We start from the raw sequence: 23,432 nt of genomic DNA, 5'->3' as shown, positions 1-23,432 counted from the left end.
ATTCCCATGAGGACAAGCGTAATTTTTTTTAGCTCACGCCAGCGAGTGAAATGTTGATCCTTGACTGTCCTTTTATCCGGGTAGCTTCCCCTTTTTTTTTGTTTTTGTCACCTCAGACAAAACTTTTCAGTTGTTTTGCAGCTTCTGCCAGGAAAGCATTAATTGTCCGGCGACATTCAAATTGACTTCCGTCTTTGTAACGAACGGGGAAAGAAGGAAGTGACGCATGCCATAAAGCAGTCAGCACATTTGTAGTTTTTTTGTGCGGCAGTGTTCCTACCATCCTCCTCAAAGTTGCTTAGTGCCAGTAAAAATGATACCGACCCCCTCAGGCCATGGCAAAGGTACAATTTTTTTAAGTCGATGTTTCATCAGAAGAGTTATGACAATATTTTATCAAGGTTGAAAAGTGCTTTACTCATTTAGCCATTTTCAGCAGCAAGAAGTTAATATTATATTTGTAATTAATTTGACAACATTTTTTTTCCGTGTACAATTAATACATTTAAAAAAAGATTTTGCCACTTGCTATCAACTGAAAATGACATCACCTGTGCTCAGGGCTCAGGTAATGACCAATCATGGTTAAATTTGAAAAAGTCACATGACCAAACCCAGAAAACAGCTGAGCCATGAATGGTCGGTACCTGAGCGTCTGTATTAATTGTACATGAAAAAAAAGAGAGAGAAAGAGACAAAATATGAACTTGTTATTGCTGAAAATGGCTAAATGAGTATCCCTTTAAAAACTGCAAGTGACAAAAAATGAATTGTTAAAAAAAAAATTGCTCAAAAGAGAGCATTCTTTTTTATTCTTGATGTAGTCACAAAAAAATGCATATTTACACATAAAAAATGGAAAAAACGGCAACAGCATCCTGCCATAAAATGCACTTCCCGAACATATTTCCTCACTAATTTAGCAAGTGTGTTAAGCATCGCAGCGATCCATCTCGCAGCGTTCTAGTTTAACAGCGTCCCATAGGAGAAAGCCCCATCATGTCATATTTATTATTCAAATAACTGATCTCAATTAATGAGCCAGTCATTATAACGAGCTATTACACCAGAATTTCCTATTGTGCGGATGACACCGGAGAACGCTGAGCCCGATGGGTAATTATAGCTCAATGAAACCGACATAAGTGCAATGATGCAGATGAAGAAAATGGTTGGGCTTTAATCCTTGGCGAGGCGCACATCTGGGAATCTGTTTCTTTTTTCTCTCTCCTTCAATTAAAACCAAGTACGCTCTGAGCTCAGTCGACGGGGATTTAGAAGGATCCAAAACAGCGGAAAAAGAATACAAAACGTATTAGCTAAAGGCAACAATTATAGGCGGACGAGAAAATAATTATCAGATTGGATCCGTCCATACGTCCGTCCGCAGCTTGTGGCTCTTTAATGGTGTTTAATTCACATTTGATTGGCTTCTCCCTCGGGATACACACACACACACACACACACAAATGAAGCGGGCTAATCAGTATCTTAGCTCCAAACAGAATTTAGCAGCGGCTTGTTCATTGCTGCAGGGGCGAGGACGGGCTTCTCATTATGCACCCTTCCCTGAGACAACACTCGGCCTCACCCAAGGCGCAGTGTCACTGAGATTTTACCCCCCCCCCCCCCCCATTAACAACTCTCCTCCTCTTAGTCAATCAATCCTCGAAAAATCGCAAGGTGACACGGACACTGGTTGCCCCGGCAACCACTCCTATACAACTGTTGCCTGCCTCCCAGAGCCTGGCGAGTCTTTTTTTATTTATTTTTCACCAAAGAATAAGAACAAGGCACGAGGGAGAGGAAATAAAAGGTTGGGGGGGGGGGGGGGCAGGAGGGACAAGGGTGAAAGGTTACGCCGCCCCTGGCTTGTAATTGAACGATACCCTCCAAGCTGGCTGCCAGACTCACAGCGCCGCAGGACAAATGTAATAAATACAAATCTTTGTAACTCCAATGAGAAACTAAAAAATTAAAAACATGATTATTACATGTCCTCCCCCAACCTCAGACATCCTCTGCATTTATTATACCATTAAAAGTAGCTTTTTATATTCACGCTCTTATCTCTGTAGTCACTCATTATAAAGGGTGGAACACTCAAAAGGAAAAAAATACATGATGAGCGCCAGGATTTAAAAATAGTCCACACTAATGAAATGCTCTATTGTCAGCCTCTGGACTCATGATTATTTAAAAGAGCCCCACTGAGCCCAAAGTCTTCAGAGACATGCCAATATGTGCTATAGAACCTGACAAATGATTCAAGCAAATGCTAATTTATCAGGTCAATGTTCTCCACTTACAGTAAAGACATTTATTTCAAGCGGAATTATCAAATGTTCACTTAGTATACAGACTACTACGAACATACAGTTGATTAACATGTTGATTAACTCATTCACTGCCATTGACGGCTATAAACGTCAAAAATTCATTTGAACCAGTTCTATTAGTTTAACATTTTTTTGTTAATAAGAGTATGAAAACCTAGAATATTTTTTCGTTGTATATTTAGAACAGATATAACATTTGTGATTAATCAAGCGATTAATTAATATTAAAAATTAAAATCGCCTGAAATTATTATTATAAAAAATATTGAGAATGAGGGGCATCAGGCGATTAAAATTTGTAATTGTAATTGATTGCATGACTTCAGTAGTTAACTCACGATTAATCACAAATGTTGTATCTGTTCTAAATGTCCAATAAAAAAAATTCTAGGCTTTCATACACTAGTTGACAAAAGTGGGAATTTTTTTTTTTAACTAATAGAAATAGTTCAAATGAATTTTTGACGTCTATAGCCGTCATTGGCAGTGAATGAGTTAAAGTAGATGTGAAATACAACATGCCGAAAATCAGATCGGATTTTAGAGTGCATACAAAATCCGTCGTGTTGGGTGTGTAACTACTGATTTTTCTTTCCTGATCTGCTCAGACATCTGGTGTGGGGAAGGAAACTCATAATTGTTAGTGGAGAAATTGTTTTGTGGCTCACACACTTGCAGATTCATCGTCATCTTCCGAAACGGCTCCCACAAACAGGATTCAACCTGAACTATTCGTCGCCACGGCAACAGTTAAGCACTCACTTTAATGCCTTAATGTTTGTCAAGGACCTAAAATGGCTACAGATTTGGAACTTTTTGTTTGTTTGTTTGCTTTATTTGCAAGTAAAAATTACGCAAATTACAAATTAAAGTTTTAATGTTCCTATTTAAACAGTTGTTTTAAGATGTTAAAAATCGGTATGTGTGGTGAAAAATATGCCACGAAAGTCACACCACCGCAAATCTTGTGAGACATGAGACTGGTTCTCAACCCCCGGTCCTCGAGTACCACGGTCCAGCATGTTTTCCATGTCTCCTTCAGCCAACACAGCTGAGGATCGTTATCAGGCTTCATGCAGAGCAGAGTGCAGTTCGAGGCGTGCCGCCACGTCGGGTGGACTTAAACGTATGACTCCGCCCACATGGATTTTTCAAAATAGTTTAAACAAATTTTTTTCTAACAAAATTTGCTGATTTAATGATGTGCCGTCTTATGACGTAACGTTCTTTTTAAAACACATTATGGCGCATCAAAAATTGCAAACACTTAAAATTACAAACACTCAAGTCAGCCGGGGTGGAGCGAACTAAACGGTTTGCGGAAGAGGCCAAAGTGCAGTACTAGAAGTCCCCAGCAGATAGCGCATACCTGGACGGTTGAGGTTAGTATTTGGGTTTTGGTCAGTTTTTAATTTTCGTTGTTCAATAAAGTGTTCAAACAATACAGTAATTGTGACGTGGTAGGGTTAGGTTTAACAACAAAGAAAGAAAGAAGGCGCTTTGAGGTCGAAAATCCGTGTGGGAGGAGTCAAATGTTTAGGTCCACCTGACGTGGACCTGATTGTTTAAAACCGTGTTGGCTGTGGGAGACATTAAAACCAGGCTGGATAGGGGTATTCGAGAACCACTGATCTAAAGCATTAACTCCACCAGTGTGTGTTTTGCTTTTGCTTTTTTTGGTGGGTTAACAATACCACGACAGTTTTCCACGCAGAGACTTACAAAATTACAAGTGCAGAATGTAAACAGTTCAAGTTGAACTCATTTACTGCCAGCCCAGTTAAAATGGATTTTTGACGTCTATAGTCGTCAATGGCACTGAATGACACAATTGTTGTATGACAACGTGAAGAAATATTTAGTTAGTTCGTTTTTTTTTATATGTCATTATTCAGCGGAAAACTTAAGACAAGAGAGCTGGGATGGACTGGGAACAAAATTTTACAAAAATATTCGTCAATGTGGTTGCAGACGATGGACATGCGCTGAATCCCATTCCTCCATCCAATAATTACTATTTGCCGTCCGTTGGCCACCCTGCTCCTGTCGGACAGGATGAGATAAGATAACCTTCACTCCCACAATAGGGAACATCTCTCCTTAAGGCATTTAGATACTAGTTAAGGATATAGAAGCACTAGTTCATTATTGCCTTAATTAAGCAGGCTAGATTTCCATTGCTCCTCGAGGGCAAAAAAAAAAAAAACCCGCTGTGAAATCAGAGCTCTGACTTTTAAGGTTGGTCTTGGTTCAGTCTTCAACGTAATGTAATTGCTGTATCTCTGATACTCGATCTTAAATATGCCAAGATGAAGGCCAGACCTGTTGAAAGATGTGCGCGCTTTGAAAGCCGGCGGAGTAAATCGACTGTTTCCAACAACAAACACCAAGAGCGGGACCTTGATTGTTCCCGGCGAGCTCCGCATCCTCTTTTTCACTTTCAAATCACCTTATCCCACGCGCTCTTGGATAGCATCCCAAAAAAACAAGGGCATAATTTACACCCCCCCCCCACCCTCCCCCATGCCTTTTTATCCAACTCTCTCTCAGTCTCTGCATGAACATTGACAGATTGTCATATTCTGGCCCTGCTCCCAGAGGAGAGATGAGAGAAGCAGGAGGGCAGATAAATGCCTATTACCATTCACACCAGCTCATTACCGAGCATTTAAAACCCATGAGCACCAACACAAAGCTCCCTGCAGAGAAGCGTCACGCTATTAGCAGACACCGTAAACACCGTAAACCACACGTCATAACATCAAACTTGATGAATATGTGCAGAAATTGTTTGACGCCGTAAAGTTTTTAGTGGAGCCACTAAGGGTTGGAAACAATCTGTTCTTTGCTTGCTTGGTTTGGTGCCCCCTGGCCCTTTTTCCCCCTGCGCACACGTGACTTTCATTAAGTGGCTGTATGTGCAGTTTTTCTTTCCAGGTTCATTCTGTGCTCCCCCTTTAACTCATTAAATCCCAGCAATTTTCACTGAAGCAACCCCCTTGCTTGGTTTGGTGCCCCCTAGCCCCTTTTCCCCCTGCGCACACGTGACTTTCATTAAGTGGCTGTATGTGCATTTTTTTTTTCCAGGTTCATTCTGTGCTCCCCCTTTAACTCATTAAATCCCAGCAATTTTCACTGAAGCAACCCCCTTGCTTGGTTTGGTGCCCCCTAGCCCCTTTTCCCCCTGCGCACACGTGACTTTCATTAAGTGGCTGTATGTGCATTTTTTTCCAGGTTCATTCTGTGCTCCCCCTTTAACTCATTAAATCCCAGCAATTTTCACTGAAGCAACCCCCTTGCTTGGTTTGGTGCCCCCTAGCCCCTTTTCCCCCTGCGCACACGTGACTTTCATTAAGTGGCTGTATGTGCATTTTTTTTCCAGGTTCATTCTGTGCTCCCCCTTTAACTCATTAAATCCCAGCAATTTTCACTGAAGCAACCCCCTTGCTTGGTTTGGTGCCCCCTAGCCCCTTTTCCCCCTGCGCACACGTGACTTTCATTAAGTAGCTGTATGTGCATTTTTTTCCAGGTTCATTCTGTGCTCCCCCTTTAACTCATTAAATCCCAGCAATTTTCACTGAAGCAACCCCCTTGCTTGGTTTGGTGCCCCCTAGCCCCTTTTCCCCCTGCGCACACGTGACTTTCATTAAGTGACTGTATGTGCATTTTTTTTCCAGGTTCATTCTGTGCTCCCCCTTTAACTCATTAAATCCCAGCAATTTCACTGAAGCAACCCCCTTCGCTCTCGGCTGTTTTACTGGATTCTGGTCTACTGAATAATCTTTTCTATTGCTATAAAAACATCGGGAAAAAAGTATATTTGTATCTGTTTACGTTTTGCAGCAATTAGCATTGGAATTTAGCTAAGTTTCATCATTATTTACACACCTGTTGAAAACACTGAGAAAAAGAGCTTGCAACATGGCCCTGACTGATCTCTTATACTCTGCTGCTACCTGCTGGACGTTTTTTTTAATAACTACCATTGCTTTACGCGACCTCTTCATGTCAGAAGCCGTATCAAAGCCTTCTGGATGCTCTAGCATAAAAAAAAAACAATCCGTTTTTGGGAGTACCTGTTGAAAACAATGGCAAAAAGAGCTTGTTGCAACATAGCCCTGGCTGATTCTAATTTGGGGTTCCACTTTTGACCTTGCTTCCGACCTTGTTCCACAAACAACAGCGCAACAAAGTAAAAGTTTTTGACGTACCGTCATGAATCCATCCAGTAGGCCTGAGTCAGGTTTGGGCGGAGCTTGTAGCCGCTCCATGGACCACTTTTCGATAATGGACGACACCTGAGAGTTTTCAGTGTTGAGGATGCGAAAGCCGGTCATGTTGACTCCACTGAAACGGTACGGCTCCATGTCCAAGGCGAAAAGGTCCTGGAAGCACAAAATTTTCATCATGAGTTGCGCAAATCTGAACACTTATGCATTAACAGCAAAAGTTAAGAACATGAAAGTGCAGTTGAAGGTTTTTCCGTTATTATTTTACCTCTCGCTGAGGCAGTAGCTTTTTTTTTTCTTCTCTCTATTCTTTCAAGGTTACAGGTAGGCGTTTGGTGCGCTGCCATTTATCACACACACGTAGAAGGACAACGCAATTGTCCTGCATTCTGGCACTCGGAGCCGACACAGCACTGTTGACAGAGCGGCCGGAAATGGAGCGGCCCAGTCACTGTTTGCCGCCTGAACCTGAAAGCAGCGTGCTACTTTGGCTGGCTACCAACATTCAGCAGCGTTGGCCTTCAAATCTGACACAGCGGCTGATGATAAAATCGCCTGACAAGCAGCATGCAGTCCAAGTCGACGTACTGTACACATAACTTACAAAATGTAGACAAAAGTATTGGGATCGTTACGCCACTATATTAACTCATTCATGCCCAGCCCTTTTCACTGAAGCAACCCCCTTCGCTCCTGGCTGTGTTACTGGATTTTGACTGATTTTGCAAGGCCCGCAGAATATTGTGTTCTATTGCTATAAAAACATGGAAGCTACCAAAAGAAAGATTAGAGTCTCTTCTTTCATCAGGAAAAAAAAGTACATTTGTATCTGTTTCCGTTTGGCAGCAATTACAATTAGAATATAGCTAAATTTCCTCATTATTCGCAAATGTGTTTAAAACACTGGGGAAAAAAAGCTTTTTTTGCAACATGGCCCTGCTTGATCTCTTATACTCTGCTGCCACCTGCTGGCCGTTTTTTGTAATAACTAGCATTGCCTTTAGCGTCCTTTTCAGGTCAGAGGCTGCATAAAAGCCTTCTGTATGCTCTAGCCTAAAAAAATAAAAATAAAAAAATAAACCGTAAAAGCCTAAATTAAATAGAAAGTTATTGGGAGCAAATGAGTTAAAGGTTGGCATGCGTACGCAGAACTCAAATAAATTTCACGAGTTCGATCACATTAAGCTCATCCAAGCATGCATTAATGAAGTGGCTCCCAAAATGGCATCCCCTGGGGATCCACGATTCATAGCTTGGGGCTTCACAAAATAATTTGCAATAAACTATCATCTCGGTATCTCACGCCAATAAAAGCAAACATAATAAAACAATTAGTCCTCCTTAGCTTTGAGCCATTTAAAAGCTCTGATATGATTGTGACACATCATCACATAAATTTGACATCCCTGAATGAATTAAGATTTTTTTTTTTTTTAAGAACAAAATGTGTCTTTTGGATAATTGTGTGATTACGTATACTTTTTCACCTCTTTGCTGCAAATAGTGAGATTTAGACTATAGTGGGGGCGCATAGAACATTTTTGTCTTGACTTCCCCTTAATGAATCTTGCTTTGTAGACTGCGGTAGAGTCTTGCTAAGTACATTTACATGTACACATTAGTCAAGCTACAGAAATATTTTGACAGCTCCTGTTAATCAGACGCTTCTCCTTGTCCGTCCTACTTTACATGAATAAAAGTAATGAAACACTTTTTGGGGCAAATTTGGCTAAGTCTGTGCAACACTTGCTGGTAATCTGCCAATAGGTTTGGCTGCGGGGATTTTCTGGTTATGTCACATCAAAACAAGTTTGTGGTGGAAGGAAATAGTGTTCTTGCATGTGCAAAGTACGACTAGATTGGAATGATTTCAGTTTCTATATATAAACGGCATCTGCTTTCAATGCCTTCATCTTCTTTGTCTTCTGGATAAATCCACCAGTGGAGACTGAGGCATGGGCAGAAAGCCAAGATTGCTCTGATTACATATATGCGAGATGTGCTTGAATTCCAAAGGCAATTAGAGCAAGTGCTGATGCAACATGACCAAAAAGTGGTCAAATATCTGCTACTGGTCTATAAATCGCTGATTGGCAGAGATGGTAAATCCAGGTCCAGAAAGTCAAAACCCTGCCTAGATACAGGTGCTTGAACTCAACCGGCAGGTAAACGAGGTTATTACGAGAAGCACCTGTGGCTAAAGCCAAACCTGGTTTCCCAGTCTCTGCTGATTGGCTTAGTTCCTGAATGCATGAAAGAACTGCTAATTGAATATAAACCCGACATCTACATACTGGGATCAATTAGTTTGGCGTTCAAAGCAAACACGGTGAAGCAGCATGTAGCTGTTATGCTGCATGCAAATGGAATAAGCTGCCAACAGAAGTGGAGTCGGTCCAAATAAATGTGGTTTTAGATGCTTTTAAATGTACTTTTAATTTAATAGCATTTGTATTTATTTCCAATCAATAGAGTGTGTTCTATTGAAATGACTTGACTTTCTCTTTTTTCTTTCTTTTTTTTTTTTTTTCTCTGGAGAGCTCAGTATTGTTCATTCGGTAATTCTACCGGTTTGACATGTCATCATCATTGCTCTCTTTTTTAATTTTTTTAATTTTTTGTATGTGGGTGAGTGTGTGTATGTGCGTGCGTGCGTGCGAGTGTGTGTGTATTCTCATCTAAATACTTTTTCATCACAGAGTTGTCAAAAATGTCTTGGTAAAATGAAGACTTGGGTGTGAGGAGACATTATTGGGTCTTTCCCAACTCCAGACTGAAATTGGGGTGCGTCCCGAAAAACTTTTGGTCATATAGTTTCACGCGCTAATCACCAATCAGCTTCTCGGGAGGATGGCTGAGCTCTGTCACGTGTCATTTCCAGGTCAGTCTTGTTCAACCTTTGCCTTTAGTGCTCAGGTAACAGCGTGTCACATGTTTATTAGGGCCATAATGGACCTAATAGCTGACAGTACCATCTTGTCAGGGCTATTAGCTCGGCTCGAAGACCTCTTGGCCTCACTCGAGTTCAGCCAAGATGTGCCTTGTTTCATCCGCGGCGCTCTTTGAAGACGCCTGATCAAACAACAACGCTGTCAGAAGCGCACGGGAAATATTTCCAAACCGCTTTTGTCTCCTCCTCTCGAGATTCTAGATGGCGAATTTGGGTGCAAAAGGTTGGCCAGGGATTGAGAAAAATCAATTGAAGTCGAATGTGCTGAAAATTCAAAAGGGTGTATTTATAGTTAGTTGCCTGCGTTGGGAAAGTTCAACCTTGTCAATCACAACAAAGTCAGGTGATAGTTTAAATAATGGGGGAGTTGTTTTGGAACCGGCGCTCGGATGAGTTATTCTCAGAGACCAAAGACACAGCAGGTAAACAGATGGAAATTGGACAAGCAATTCTACTAATGGAGCGGTGCAAAAATAACAACAACACATCATTTAATCACAGCAATAAAAAAAATAAAAAATAAAAATGTGGCAGTTGACTCACCAAGGTGGTAAAAATATAGTGATAGTACTCCGTCATCATCCCCATGGCCAGAGCCTGCAGGTCAGAAAGATCAGTAAAAAAAAATACCTTCATTCATTCCTACAATGCGTCCACATTTAACTTAAGAATACCATCACGTCTCACTTGCCTTTGTTTATTCAAATACGTTTACTTTTTGTTACTAAACTAAATATATGACATTCAGCGTGACGGAATGAAAAACAGATTAAAATGAGGGAGCGTAAATGATCTTTAATATTATAATTTTGTTTACTTCAGCCCCACTACCTTCCTCATTGCCAATTCTTTAAACTGACATTTTCTATGCGCTCATAAACACGCCTGATTTTTTCACATTTCATCAATCTGATTTTTGGGATACACTGTCAGAAATAAGCGAGCAAGTCGCAGTTGCATTTCAGTCCCTCAAGGCAAATTTTTTTTACGTATCCCCACGGGACAAATTACTGAGACTTGGTAGATTTTCAAGATCCAAAAAGAAATGCTTTGCACCACTGTAGCAATCGTACGTTATAAAATAAAGCTTTGTAATCATTAGAACTGCGTCTGCGGGACCCAGATCATGTATTTTGCATACTTAATGTGACCTGCTTCAACTCCTTCCATAATGTACTTTTCCTTATCTCATGATTTATTACAAAATCAACAATGTCTGCTAATGCTTTATTTATTTATTAATTGGCTTCAGCCTCTGTCAACTTATATTACAATATTATTACCCCTGTCAATGTTGTTTACCGGGAAATATTATAATTCACAACTGTTGGGGGAGTCCCGGAGCAAAAATGTTCCTAACTGCTGCTTTAATTCTTCGATAAATAATCATTCTTGTTGCTTCCCGCCAAGACGCAGCTGTAAAGGCAATTCAGCCGACAATATGCTGCCGGGACGACGTCCATTCATTAAGAAGCCCCGCGGTTCTCATAAAGAATGTGCCCCTATTAAACAAATTTAGCATGCATGTGAGTGAGATTAGATATTCTAATTAAAACCCTCTATTGTACCATGAAGACGGGTGGGTTCGCCGCTAAGATCTCATATTTTATAAAGCGATTACAGATGCATGGGGGCAAGACACCATCCGGATCGGTTTTTAAAGAGTCGTAACTGGAACTTTCGGCAAGATTTAGGATACGTCTGCATGATAACGACTTCATTAAAATGTGAAACGTTGCCTTTGAGTTCTCTTTGGGATACCGGATAGACAACTAGATATGTTTCGCAAAAAAAGTCGGAATATAACGACTTCGGTTAGGAAAACTTGGAAATGGCTTTAGATACCATGACGTATTCAAATTGTTGTTGCGTTCCAACAATTACAGTACATTACACGACACTCAAGACCAGTGACGTGAATGGGGGGCATCTTACAATGTTGGTTACAGATCTGTAAAAGTCGGCCCGCCCATCCTGGCAACGATTGTTTTCTGGTCAGAAACAGTCAGTCCACACGTCCCCCCACATTGATGATTTATTTACAATCAGCAACAGTGCATCTTCCACCGACCCTATTGTAGATTTGTTTCCAATCAGTAAAGGCCGAGATACACCAATCCTACGTCGGGTATGGGATTTTTTAATAGGTTTTAGGTGATCTAATGAATACACATACACTCGCACATACTCACCCACATACAAAAAAAGAGAGCAATGATGATGACATGCCAAATCGGTAAAATTACAGAATGAACAATACTGAGCTCTTCAGGAGGGAAAAAAAAAAAAAAAGTAAAGGCCTAAATACACCAATCCTACGTCGGGAGTCGGACAGCATAGGGCCGACAGCATGCGCCGACTGATCAGTGTATAAAATTTGTCGTCAAGTCGGATCGAGTCGGAATACGTCGGGGTGTGGTCGGCGGAGGGCGTTTCGAGCAAATTTGACATGTTGAATCCACGTCGGGCGTCAGTGCATTTGATCGCGGTAATTGCGCATGGGGCAAGAAGAGGAAGTGACGAACGCGGATAAACAGTATTAATGGAAAGCATGGACCGTTTTTTTTACACTCATTTTCATCGTCACCCCGTTGTACCCTCCGCATTTGAACGTCCAACGTCTGTCTGGACAGAAGATCGGATCGATGACTTTGATTCAAGAGAGACCGGAATTGCATGATATTACCGTTAAAAAGCTTTGCCGACAAAGGTATGAAAGCCAAACTATGTCAGGACATGGGGACGCGACTGGATGGAGCAGGTAGGATATACTTTTATTTACGATACTGTGCAAAAAGTCTGAAGGTTTCTTTCATGTGGGAGGACATCGTGAGGAAAAGTAACCGGTGTGCATTGTTTACGTTTTTATATCCCGCCCCCGTGAAGAGGTTTCCGGTTTCCTTTAGGAATAATGACTACCGCCGCCGATGATATGGAGGGGCCTTACTTCTTGCGGGGGTCGTTACGGTGTGTATACACGTCATTTTTTCTACGCGACGTGCCAACGTCTGGGCCGACGCCACAGGGGGTGGGCGTCGGTCACGTTTGGCCGACGTCGGATTGGTGTATCTAGGCCTTAAGGATCCATCCACAGAGCCGCCCCCATCGTTGATGATTGGCTTAAGTCCGACCGCCCCTCCTGATAACGATTTATTTTCGATCGGAAACAGTCCGTCCGCACGTCCTCCCACTGACGATTTATTTCAGATACATCTGTCCCCCCGCAACATTAACGATTTGTTTCAAAACCGTAAGAGTCCATCTGCAAAGCCGCCCCTGCCGTTGATGATCGGTAAAAGTTTGTCTCCATCTCCGATCGGAAACAGTCAATCCGCACTTCCTCCCATTGACAATTTGGTTGTGGACGTCCCCGCTGTTGATGATTGGTTTTGTTTCGGTAAAACTTTCCCCACCCCTCCCTTTGACGATTGCTTTCGGACCGGAAAACAGTCTGCCCACATCACCCCATTGACGATTTGCATTTATGATGTCTCCGATCACTAACAGTCTGTCTGCATGGCCTTCCCTGATCGGTAACAGTCTGTTCAGTGTTCCCATTGATTAGTTGTTTCTGATCAGTAACAGTCCATCCTCACGTCTCCCAACCCCTCCCCCAACCATTGGCAATTGTTTTGTGGTATGTAAAAGTCCGTCCGTCACCCCTGTTGATTTTCCGTTTCTGACTGGTAACAGACTGTCTATTTACACGCCTTTTCCAACCACTGCTGACAATATGTTTCTGGTTGGTAACTGGTTGGTAAAACTTTTTTTTTTTTAAATACTCCTATTTTGTAGAAAGCTGTATGAGAGTGCACAGGCAAGAAAATGACTGTTTCTGTATACATAACAATATAATAAAGTGACTTGGTCATAACAGCCCTCTAAGGGAAATCATAACTACATTGTGGCCAGTGATAAAAAATGAGTTTGTCTCAGACCACTAACAACCGTTCACATTCCCACCGACTAAAAGAGGTTTCAACAAAAGGCAGCAGATGATGACAACTGTGTATGTGTAAATTATGTAAATAACACATTTAATTGGATTCAAAAATCAGCCGGATAAAATGGCTGCTTCTTCCCTATGGCTGGTGAATCTTAATGAAGCACTCGTACCTGTTTTAATATCCAGGCAGCCATCTCGTGCCCGCAATCGAAGATGACGTGGAATTCTTTCGCCTTCTTCATCTCTTTAAGAAGCGGCTTGGCGTCCTTGGTCTCCGTGGGCAGCTGTCGGATCTTCAAACGGATGTTGTATCGTGACGGGGCCTTGATCAGCTCCTGCAGTCGAATGAGTCCTGGAGACAAAAAGGAGACGCAACAACGCGGGAGCGTTTAAAAGACAGCATTGTGTGCGCATTGTTTGATGTGCCGCCATTTTGAAGTGATTGTAAAGATGCCTGAAACTGAGAGCTTCTCTGGGCTCATATTCCCTAATCCACACCTCTATTGATCCTCCTACTCATGCTAAGATACCAATGTGGACTATCAATAAAAATTTCACACCGAGCCAGCATGTTACACTACAGTAGGAACAAAGGCAGAACATTTTAAGTTTGATTAGTCAGGTTCTGTTTGTCTAGCTCGCACCTCTGTCATCCTTCACCTTTTCCAGACCACACGCTTGGGTCGAAAGCTCTCTGTGATGAGATCACAATGAGTTTCCCCCCGGTGAGAAGAACCCCAGAGTTCAGTGATGAAAGCGGTCGGATTGATGGGAGAGATGATTACTTGTCATGGTTATAAAAATGGATGGAGGGCCGAGGGTATTTTGAGAACTGGAGAGAGATAGGATTTTCTTCTTTTTTTTTTTTTTTTATGGAACCACTTTAAGATAGCTCAGCCTATTTCTTATGTTGAAATGAACTGCTGTGTGAGCACTTTAATGGGGTCCCCGGGAGTGAGACTGGATCTCTGGATGGGGTGTGAAATAGGAACATGGATGTCTTGTTGTGAAAAATAAAACCATCGTGAGGAAGGACGGCGAAACTCCAAAAAGCTTTCCTAAGGGAATTCTAATAGATGCCCATATGTTACTGTAAGTCTTGCAACTGGACTTCATGGTCTCATTTTCTTCACTTCTACATTACTGGCGGAGAGTCCACTCATTGAGAGGCAAATGGCCGAGAAATGGTTGGAGTTCAACCAAAAATTCAATCATCAGGCGTGACGTTGTGCAAGATGTTAGTAGGTCTTAAGACTCCGGGATGAATTCTGCTTCGGTTTTTCTATGGCTTTTTGTGAAACCACCTCAGAGGTTTACCAGTGATGGCAAACACCAAGGAGATTTAGCCACATGCCAAACATGTTGCAAAAATTAAAAAATATAGGTTACCATATTTTCTATGGAGGACACAGATTTGGAGTTAAAAAAATGGTTGTGTACATCTCAGAAGAGGCATGTCCAGTTTAACCCTGGAGAACCCAAGAACCCTTTTCTTCTTTGGAAAATTATACATTAAATGACTGCTATAAGTTCACTGAACACCAAAATATATGTTTTTTCAATTTTAACCATTTATTCCCAAATTTAGGATTAGGGCGAAATTTGACCCTTTTGGGATTTAGGGGTATCATTTCGAAAAATCTGAATAACAAAAACTGTCAGTAAACTATTTAGAAAATAATCAATCAAATACACAGCTACATTGAACAATATCATTTTTTAGTTTTATTTGTTGCATTTTAGAACTGGATTTTGAATGTACAAACACACTTTGGCCAATGGAAACACAGAACACAGGGACAAAATCACTGCTGGAAAAAAAAAGGTCTGTTATTTGAGTAGCAGAATTTATAGGGGCCAAATTTGACCCCGTGGGTTCTCCATGGGACAGTCCCGCTTTTGAGCCCTATGTCCCAATCCAAGCAGATTTCGTCAGTCCCATTGTTTTGTTCCACTTTTACAAAGGTCCCGCATCAGCGTCCTGACTTTTTTTAGTCCAGTCAGCAAGCCAAATGCTTGCGGCGTTTGTGTATATCAATCAGACAGTTGTTTTAAAAATTCATACGATAATCCTACATATTTACTTTCACATTCATGTTCTCATCCGCATGTTATCTCATGTTAGCAGGCGTGTTTTCATCATATCAGAAGAACTACTTCCTGCTAATGCTGCGGTCGCGGAATGCAAGCTGAACTTTTCTGCCGGCATACTTCCAATGCTACAATTCGGGACTGGCGTGAGGTAAACGGGACAGCCAGTTCCAAATAGCTGCAGGGGCCGAGAAAAATGATCGGATAATAGCGAGCGCATTGTCTTGTTTAGCGCTGTTGAACTGTCAACAAAGATAGCATTTAGCGTTAGCTAAAATAATAACCCAACTACCGGTTACCAGATTGACTTTAACCCGTGGGCAGTATTTTATTTTGAAATGGCTTGGTCAGAACCAACAAAAAGCCCAAAAATGGTCACAATAACGCCTAGGGGTTAAATTTGTGTAGTGTCCCGTTTTTCAATTTTGAAAATCTGGTCACTCTAAAGGACCAAATATCATCAACCAAGATGCATGCTAGTTGCCTCGATTCAACTTTTGTAGATTAGCATGATCTGGATGGTTGAGAATCTATACAGACAAAAGTCTGCTGTATTGTTCATACTGTCACTCAGGGAGGTGTTAAGCTTTAAATAATAATAAAAAAATAAAAGTCTGTCAAGGGAGCTGAACGTTTGCAAAACACTGTCAGTGTAGATATTTGTGGGTTCTAGCTAATGCCTTCAGACATTCCCCCTGGATCTTCTAACGGCTGTGTGTGAATATTTTATCCCCTCCGATAGTCTTTCCCGCCAGCCGTCAGATAGGCTCCAAATCAGTAGCTAAGGGCCCTGGAGCATGAAGCTGTGTGATTTGTGAGCCCGGGGCCAGGTGGAGGTGGTGGTGGCAGCGACGGGTGGATGCGAGACAACACAGCTGTCACACTTTTCAGGGCATCAGGTGTATTCTACGCAGGTACTCACTCCCATGCCTAAATCCCCCCCCTTTGGAGGGAGTCTCGGGGTGGGATTGTGGGAGTGAAATGTCACCTTTCTGCATCACACTGTGGCGATTTGCTGGACAACATGCTGAGCTCCCAGGCAGGACGTGCGGAGAGGTCAAGGGGACTATACAGATGAATGCGGCCATTGGGAGGGGATATCATCTGAGGTTAACGTGCACAGGGCTAGCATGCTGCGACGTGACATGCAATCACCATGAGTTATCTGGTGTAATCCAATAATAAGCACTGTGACAAATATGCCGCCTTCTATGAAGGGAGCTTGAATTGCACTCCCACCTACCAAAAGTGACAGAACCGATATTTGTATTTGTTCGGAATGGCCTTGTTCATGGACGATGAAGCAAAATGTAGCGAGAATAAAAAAATGCAAATAAATATAAAAATAAATGTGGAAATAAATACAATATAATGTCAATCAATAAAGACAAACGCATGAAATCCGTCATGAAATGTTATTCAAATGAGGGGGCAGTCCTAATTAGTTTGTCTTTTGATTTATTGATTGGCATTTAATTCTATTTATATATTTATTTTTGTATTTATTCCCACATTTATTTATATTTTTTCAATCTCGTATTTAATTTTTCTATTTATATATATATATATATATATATATATATATATATATATATATGTATGGTATATTTGTTGTTTTTAGTTCAATTTATATTTAGGTTTTGTGTTCAATTTTTTTGTTATATTTTTTTTAGATAATAATTTTTAATTTTTTTTTAACTTTTAAACTTTAAATTAAAACTATTGTCAAAAGTCTTGCAGGACTTCCCATTGTGAACAGAAAGATGAAAAATATTTATTAATATAGAAAAACACTTCATTATTCAATTTACCTTGTTTAGTTAGCTACTCACGGGAGTTTTTATTTTATTTTATTTTTTTAGAAATTAGGAAAACATTTAATAATTTTTTTTACATTCGATTTTTCAGGTGTACCTGTATTGTGAAATGAAGGGGATGACAGGGACAAATGCACTCCGAGTAGCAGAAGTGTTAATTTTTCCATTGTGTCACTCGTCAGTATTTCAAAGCTCGTCATAACTTGGTCTATTTTCCTTGCATTAAGCTGCCATCTCCCGCAAAAGCTCGTAAATCGCATACTATTTGAATGTCGTTACCTTCGGCGGGGCAATTACCTTTTAGGTCATAAAGATATCAAGCCGCTAAAATACAACTGGTCTCTTAAAAGGCGCATTATGAGGCCCTTCACAAAGCGTACGAAGGGACAAAATGGCCCATAGCCCCCCCTTAGAGATCAAGTGTCTGTGTGTTATTAATGGCGGCTGTCAGAGCACACACAGCACAGTGCGGCCTTGTATCAATCTGAAGAGACACTGGGTCATTCTGGGTAATGTGGTCCTCTCACTGTTCTCTTTTTCAGCTTTGTGCTGCTGCCGGAAGACTGACATGAGCTGCACTTGGAGGACCCGGCTCCAACAGTAAGCTATTGATTTTTGAATTAGCTTGACAGGTTGCAAAGCACTCGCACAACTCCGAGTGTCTCTTTTGTACTTTCCATCTGGTGCCTCTTGCTACTAACGGCAAAAAAGATTAGCGCTTTTAACCATCATAAACAACAACCTCCTGTGACTTTGCGGAAATGGCTTTTGGGCTTAAGGAAGAAATGAAGCAGCAGCTGTTACCTGTACCTGTGCTGTCGTCGTAGACCACAGTGACGGTTCTCCACTTGAAGAAGTGCACCAGGTCCAGGATGGCTCGGCTGAAGGACGAGAAGTCCGGGTACAGGCTGACATAGTAGGAATCCCTGTTGTCCGACACCTGATGCTTCCATTTTGTCTGGACGTGGGGCACTCCCAGAGCGTTGCAGATGGACTGCACCGCGTTGGCCGACGAGCTGTGCGACGGCCCGAATATGGCGGCCACTCCGAGGGATAGCTGGTCACATGCTGGGTTAGGACGAAAGAAGAGCAGTGAAAGAGGAATAAAATTATTTGTCCTCTTTGCGTGTTCCAAAACTTGAAGACAGATTTAATGTAAGAAAAAACACCTTTGCAAAAATGATTTTAATCTAACAGAGATCTCTGGACATTGTGACAGTCTCCTTTTCATCACTTAACAGGTGGAATTCAGAGCGCCGAATGTGCCTCTTCCGCGTGTAAAATGGCTTCTTATAGTTAAAACCGACCGCCTCTCTTTCATTTGTAGACAAAACATACTCTCTGGGTACTTTTCCATGAGCGATGGCGAAAACAGAGTCCGGGGCGCGTGTTCGAAACAGATTCTGTTCTCAAGGACCAAATGTGTTTTCCCACAGAGAAGGAACTTCTAGACCAAATAATATGTCCCAGCTTAAGGTCAAATTATACTGAGCTCAACACCACCCGCTTTACACGTCCACAAAACCTCTCAACATGGTTAATATAAAGAATTAAAATGTTAACAATGTATAACAATGGTTAATATATGAAAATAAAGAATTTAAATGTTAATAATATCTAACAGCAGCCATAAGCAGAGGTGGCAAATCCAGGTCCAGAAAGTAAAAACCCTGCCACAGTTTGGCTTTAGTTCCTGGTGCTTGCTAGCTAGCCCCTTGTGCTAGCTAGCTAGTGTTGAGAGTCTTTTGCCCAGATTTAGTTATAACTGTTTTAGCTTAGTCATAACTGTTTTAATTTCCTCAGTAGAGCTTGGTGAGTGTATTGAATGAGGTCTGGGGAGGAGGCCTTGTCTGTTTCCTCATCAATGGGCCAGTGTCTGGGGTTGAACTCAATGTGTATCGGATGATATGCTGTAAAAGTGTAAAAAGTCTTATCTGCTTCCGGCTGTCGTCATGTGTATTAAACTTAGGGCTGGGGGCTGTTTCCTTGTGTTTTTTCAAGATAGTATAAGAATGCTGTGAGTCCGCTGAAATAACACACTTGCGAGAGGACTGCAGCCATTTGTCTGTAAACTTGCTTGTGTCCACAATATTCTATAAAATAAATCCTTCGAAGGACCTGTTCACCGATCTCCAGTCTGTATTCAGAAAATCAACATTCTCTCTACCCGAACAACAACGAACACGCGGAAGACAAAGATAGTCTTCTAACACTAGCTAGGTCTCTAGCTAGCTCCAGTGGTGATCGTTTACCTGCTAGCTAGCACAACAACGGCAATAGTTAGCGATAAGGGCTAAAGAGCTAGCCCCCATGGTGCTCGTTTACCTGCTAGCTAGCACAACAACTGAAACAATTAGCGATACGGGCTAAAGGGCTAAAACCAAACAGTGGCAGGGTCCTGAATTTGCCACCTCTGGCCATAAGGTTTAAAAGCATTGCAAGCACATTCTAACGAGATCCAAAAAAAGAATTGTAGCAAAAAATCTGCCATAGCTTTGCCATACACCTGCTGACTGACCTTTGCGGGAGGCCTCAAAGCTGTCAAAGATGTTTATTCTCTGGATGTCATAGGTCAACGTGGTGTTGGGGAGCAACGTGCGGTTTCTGTTGATTGTGTTCAAGGCAAATTTGAAGGCGAGTTCCTCTGCTCCCGAGGGGCCGCTCTCGATGGATTCAAATATTCCCCCTGCAAGCAAGAAAATACATAGAACCACATTATAATATTTTTTTACATCAACAAGGGCCATATTTTCGCGTGTGCGTAAACACTATGCGCTTTTCTGGCTGCACATATTCTCCAGTCCACTAAATAGAACAGCAGGAAGTGATCCCTTTTTTTTTATTGATGGACCTCCAAACATGCGTTTAGCATTAATGAAATTGTTTTCATTGGATTTTTTTCATAAAGAATAAAAAAACAAAAAAAAACATGGTCTCCGCCGACGGAGCGGTGCACACCAGGGTTATAAGTGTTTTGAATTTTTCATTAAAGCGAGTTCTTATTTTGTTTAGAGTTGTATAAAAAATTTGTTTTTAATTTGGTTAGTAATAATTCGTTTTGAGAGCATTTTTTTCAAAACGGTTCATTTTAGTTTGTATTAATTTTAGTTAAAAAATATATAATTCAGTTAATTTCAATTAGTTTTTAGAACAGGTTTATTTTTTTTAAATGCTTCACTTTATTTGTATTTGTTTTAGTATTAGTTTTAGTTTAAAAATATATATAATTTAATTTCGTTTTGAGCTTTATTTCTTATTTTTTTAAATTCTGTTAAATTTAATTAGTTTATAGAGCAGGTTTATTTATTTATTTTTTGAAAATGCTTCATTTTAGTTTGTCTTAGTTTTAGTATTAGTTTAAGTTTTAAAAATATATATAATTCACTTAATTTAAATTTGTTTTTAGAGCAGGTTTAATTTTCATGTTTTTTTTTAATTGCTTGATTTTAGTTTTTATTAGTTTTAGTATTAGTTTGTTATAAATATAGATAAAATATATAAATATAAAAATATGGAGCATTTTTTTGAGTGCAAGATTTAGGTGGGCATTTTGCAAAAATTCGTCGGACCGTCAATTGTTAGGCCCCTCATTTTTTTCAAGCTGAACCAAATTGTAATCATCATTCTGTTAGTAATTTTGTAAATTGCCCACCTCTCTCGACAGATCTTCTTCTTCTTCTACTAGTTCCGGCTGTGAAATAATTCATTTTAACAGGATGCTTTCCTTTATTAAATATTTTATGTATTAAATTATTGGAGATAAAAGCAAAAAAAAGCATATATGTATATATATATATAATTTAATTACAAAATAAAATTAAAAAATATTGTAGTGTCTGTTTGCTACATATGTGCCTCTATAGGCGGGGCCTACTGTATTAAACACAATTATGAAAGGTTATATGATGAAGACAGTGTCACCCTGGAGCAAATGAATTCAATTTCCTATAATTCCTACGCCAACAAATTGTGATGGATACTGCAAATGGTGCGTGAAGGTGCTGAGTGCTACATTGACAGGCAACATAAGCGCATTTGGTTACCAGCAGTCTTCAGTGTAATTAATGACGGGCGGATGAAAGGTTGAGTTCAGTGGTGGGCGACCTTCCTTAACCGCCTCACTCAGCCTTGACAGGAAGGCCTCACTTTTTCATTTCCCTCTATTGATTTCAATCAATCATCAAACCAGAAGGGGGGGGGAAAACACGAGCACGGGCAGCGAAGAGGTAAACATAGCACGGGATTTAAATTTTTTTCTCAAATGTCACCAAGGGCTGATGTTCATTTTTCCTGACTTGACGTCTAATTGGAGACAATGTTAATGAGCATTAATCGACAAAGTAAGAGCCCGGCAACAATAAACAACAACCAATACACTCGGTTCCAGACTAAATTATCACCACTGAGTGTGTAGTTAATTTTGAAACCGCTCCCCTCGGACATGTTTATTATTTTGAGCTGAACCAAAGCCATTACAGCTCCAAACAGTCCCCTCAGTGCCACTTGCAATGTTAAATAAAGGAAAGTAACACTTGCATTGATTTTTGTCAGAGAGATTTTGTAAAAAAAAAGAAAAAGAAAAAAAGCACCAAGTATTTTTTTTAATTAATAAATTAACATTTAAGTGTTGTGTTTAAAAACATGAGAAAATATAATAGTAAACTAAATTAATTGTTTGAATAAAGTCAAGATAAAAAGAATTGCTTTTAGTCGCCATTTATTTCAGTAATTTAAAAACAAAACAAAAAAAAACAAAAAAAATTGTCAAACATTTATTAGCAAGTAATTAAATAATCGAGCAATCGTTTAGAATTTTAAAAACAAAAACACAACCCCTTAACATGTTTAAAATCTAAAAAAAGCTAAACATGCATAATAAAAAGGCACATAAATGAAGTTAAATGTTGGCATTGTGTTATTCAAAATTTGGACATAAATATTTTCCTTTTTACTGCAAATATCGACTACAAATATCAGTTATCCTTGACTACTAATAATCTGTCATATCGGCCCTGAAAAAAAAAAAAACACACATTGGATCTATCTGCAAATATCGACTACAAATATCGGTTATCCTTGACTACTAATAATCTGTCATATCGGCCCTGAAAAAAAAAAAACACACACGTTGGATCTATCGTTGCTATTATATAATAAATAAATTGTGTTATTTAAATTATTATATAATGTCTCTCTCTCACCGGGGATGCCATTTTGGTTCGATAATATTATTTAGCTACTACATGAAATGGACAAGAGTTGTGCACCACTTTCAAACACAAGTCATTTCCATGCATATTGCTCAGTGAATACCAACAGTCAGATTAATCAAATTGAACGTTCTAATCGCCGCAAAGGCCCAATTTCCTCTCGAGACGGCGCACCTGATATAAGTAATGAGGTTTGCGTTGAGTGTACATTTAGCTATTTCTTTACATTACCTGCACATTTTCATTTCCCTCCTTAAGGCCAACTCGGGGAGCCGAACGGGGTTAAACTAAGTGGAAATAGATGAAACGTGACAGCTTTTGAATTTGAACTCATCACGTCACTAAAGTGCGGGCTTTTTTGTTATGTTGTGGTTGAGTGAGCTGCTGTAGCTTAATGGATTTTTTTTTCCTCCTGATCCATCTCGTCCCTCATTCATTTAAGAAGAAGAAGAAGAAAAAGAAGAGAAAGGCCTGAAAGTCGCAATGCAAGATGATTGGAATCACGTCAGCGGCAGCTAATAGACAATGATTACGCTCTTGCCTCGTGGCCTCTCGGGAGCGGACGGAGCTCGCTTGGTGGATTCGAGCAGACTTCAAATGATCATTAGGGGTGACACTCTACCTTCTTTTCCACATCCTGGATGGCCTGGACATGAAAGTAGGATTGAAAATGGCTGGAAAATTAACAGCAAATCTGTTTCTATGGGTTAAGTTGGGCAATTTTAGGATTTTTTTTTTTTTAAATCCATTTCTACAATATAGCGCTTATCCTGTTCAAGGTTGTGGAGAGTTAGAGTCTATTTCAACTGACTTTAGGCAAAAAGTGCAATACAACCTGCATGGACCGGTC

General features: G+C 40.4%; 1 protein-coding gene across 2 annotated transcripts in view; it reads right to left on the bottom strand.

Annotated features, from left to right (window-relative positions):
• The window catches only part of LOC144039210 (glutamate receptor ionotropic, kainate 2-like), a 111,424-nt gene that overhangs the window by 51,506 nt on the left and 36,486 nt on the right, over window positions 1-23,432 (bottom strand). The window contains exons 2-6 of one of the 2 annotated variants that reach the window (XM_077552287.1): window positions 19,891-20,058; window positions 18,177-18,440; window positions 13,635-13,816; window positions 10,062-10,115; window positions 6,551-6,724 (exon numbers count right to left, since the gene is read on the bottom strand). In XM_077552287.1, coding sequence (XP_077408413.1) covers window positions 6,551-6,724; window positions 10,062-10,115; window positions 13,635-13,816; window positions 18,177-18,440; window positions 19,891-20,058 — 842 coding nt within the window. The remainder of the gene's footprint in view (window positions 1-6,550; window positions 6,725-10,061; window positions 10,116-13,634; window positions 13,817-18,176; window positions 18,441-19,890; window positions 20,059-23,432) is intronic. The other variant, XM_077552288.1, reaches the window with a different exon arrangement.

Source organism: Vanacampus margaritifer, chromosome 19, assembly GCF_051991255.1.
Source record: "Vanacampus margaritifer isolate UIUO_Vmar chromosome 19, RoL_Vmar_1.0, whole genome shotgun sequence".
Classification (NCBI taxonomy): domain Eukaryota; kingdom Metazoa; phylum Chordata; class Actinopteri; order Syngnathiformes; family Syngnathidae; genus Vanacampus; species Vanacampus margaritifer.
This window is presented reverse-complemented; position numbering and strand designations above follow the sequence as displayed.